This window comes from Neopelma chrysocephalum, unplaced genomic scaffold (genome assembly GCF_003984885.1).
Source record: "Neopelma chrysocephalum unplaced genomic scaffold, ASM398488v2 Primary Assembly neopelma1_93989, whole genome shotgun sequence".
Lineage (NCBI taxonomy): Eukaryota > Metazoa > Chordata > Aves > Passeriformes > Pipridae > Neopelma > Neopelma chrysocephalum.
This window is the reverse complement of record NW_020922698.1, coordinates 1,693-2,291: the sequence shown is the minus strand read 5'-3', so window position 1 is coordinate 2,291 and position 599 is coordinate 1,693. Positions and strand designations below refer to the sequence as shown.

At 59.4% G+C, this 599-nt stretch overlaps 1 protein-coding gene across 1 annotated transcript in view; it reads left to right on the top strand.

The window, feature by feature from the left end:
- Positions 1 to 97: 97 nt before the first annotated feature.
- The window catches only part of LOC113980390 (sodium/potassium-transporting ATPase subunit alpha-2-like), a gene marked incomplete at its 5' end in the record, with an annotated part of 2,121 nt that continues 1,619 nt past the window's right edge, over positions 98 to 599 (top strand). Inside the window, one exon of the mRNA XM_027707607.1 lies at positions 98 to 228. Coding sequence (XP_027563408.1) covers positions 98 to 228 — 131 coding nt within the window. The remainder of the gene's footprint in view (positions 229 to 599) is intronic.

Here is a 599-nt window from a genome sequence, read left to right as displayed (position 1 = left end):
GGGGGGTGCGATGGGCGGACCCGGGAGGCACGGGGAGGGGCCGCAGCCCCGGTGCCAACCTTGCCCACACCCGTGCCCCCCCCGCGGTGCCCCCCAGACGTACGAGCAGCGGAAGGTGGTGGAGTTCACGTGCCACACGGCGTTTTTCGCCAGCATCGTGGTGGTGCAGTGGGCGGATCTCATCATCTGCAAGACCCGCCGCAACTCCGTCTTCCAGCAGGGCATGAAGTGAGACCCCTAAACGGCCAAAACCACCCCGAAACTCCCCCCAAAAAACTCCCCGAAACTCCCCGAAAAACCTGCCCTAAACCTTCCTAAAGCCCTCCAAAAAACCTCCCCTAAACCTCCCCATGAAACCTCCCCTAAACTCCTCTAAACCCCCCGAAAACCTCCCCTAAACTCCCCCAAAAAACCTCCCCAACCCCCCTAAAAAAACCTCCCCTAAGTCCTCCTAACCCCCCCCAAAAAACCTCCCCTAAACCCCCCCAAAATCCTCCCCCAAACTCCCTTAAAGCCCCCGAAGAAACCTCCCCTAAACTCCCCAAAAACCCTCCCCCAAACTCCCCTAAAAAACCTCCCAAGTCCTCCTAAATCCCCCA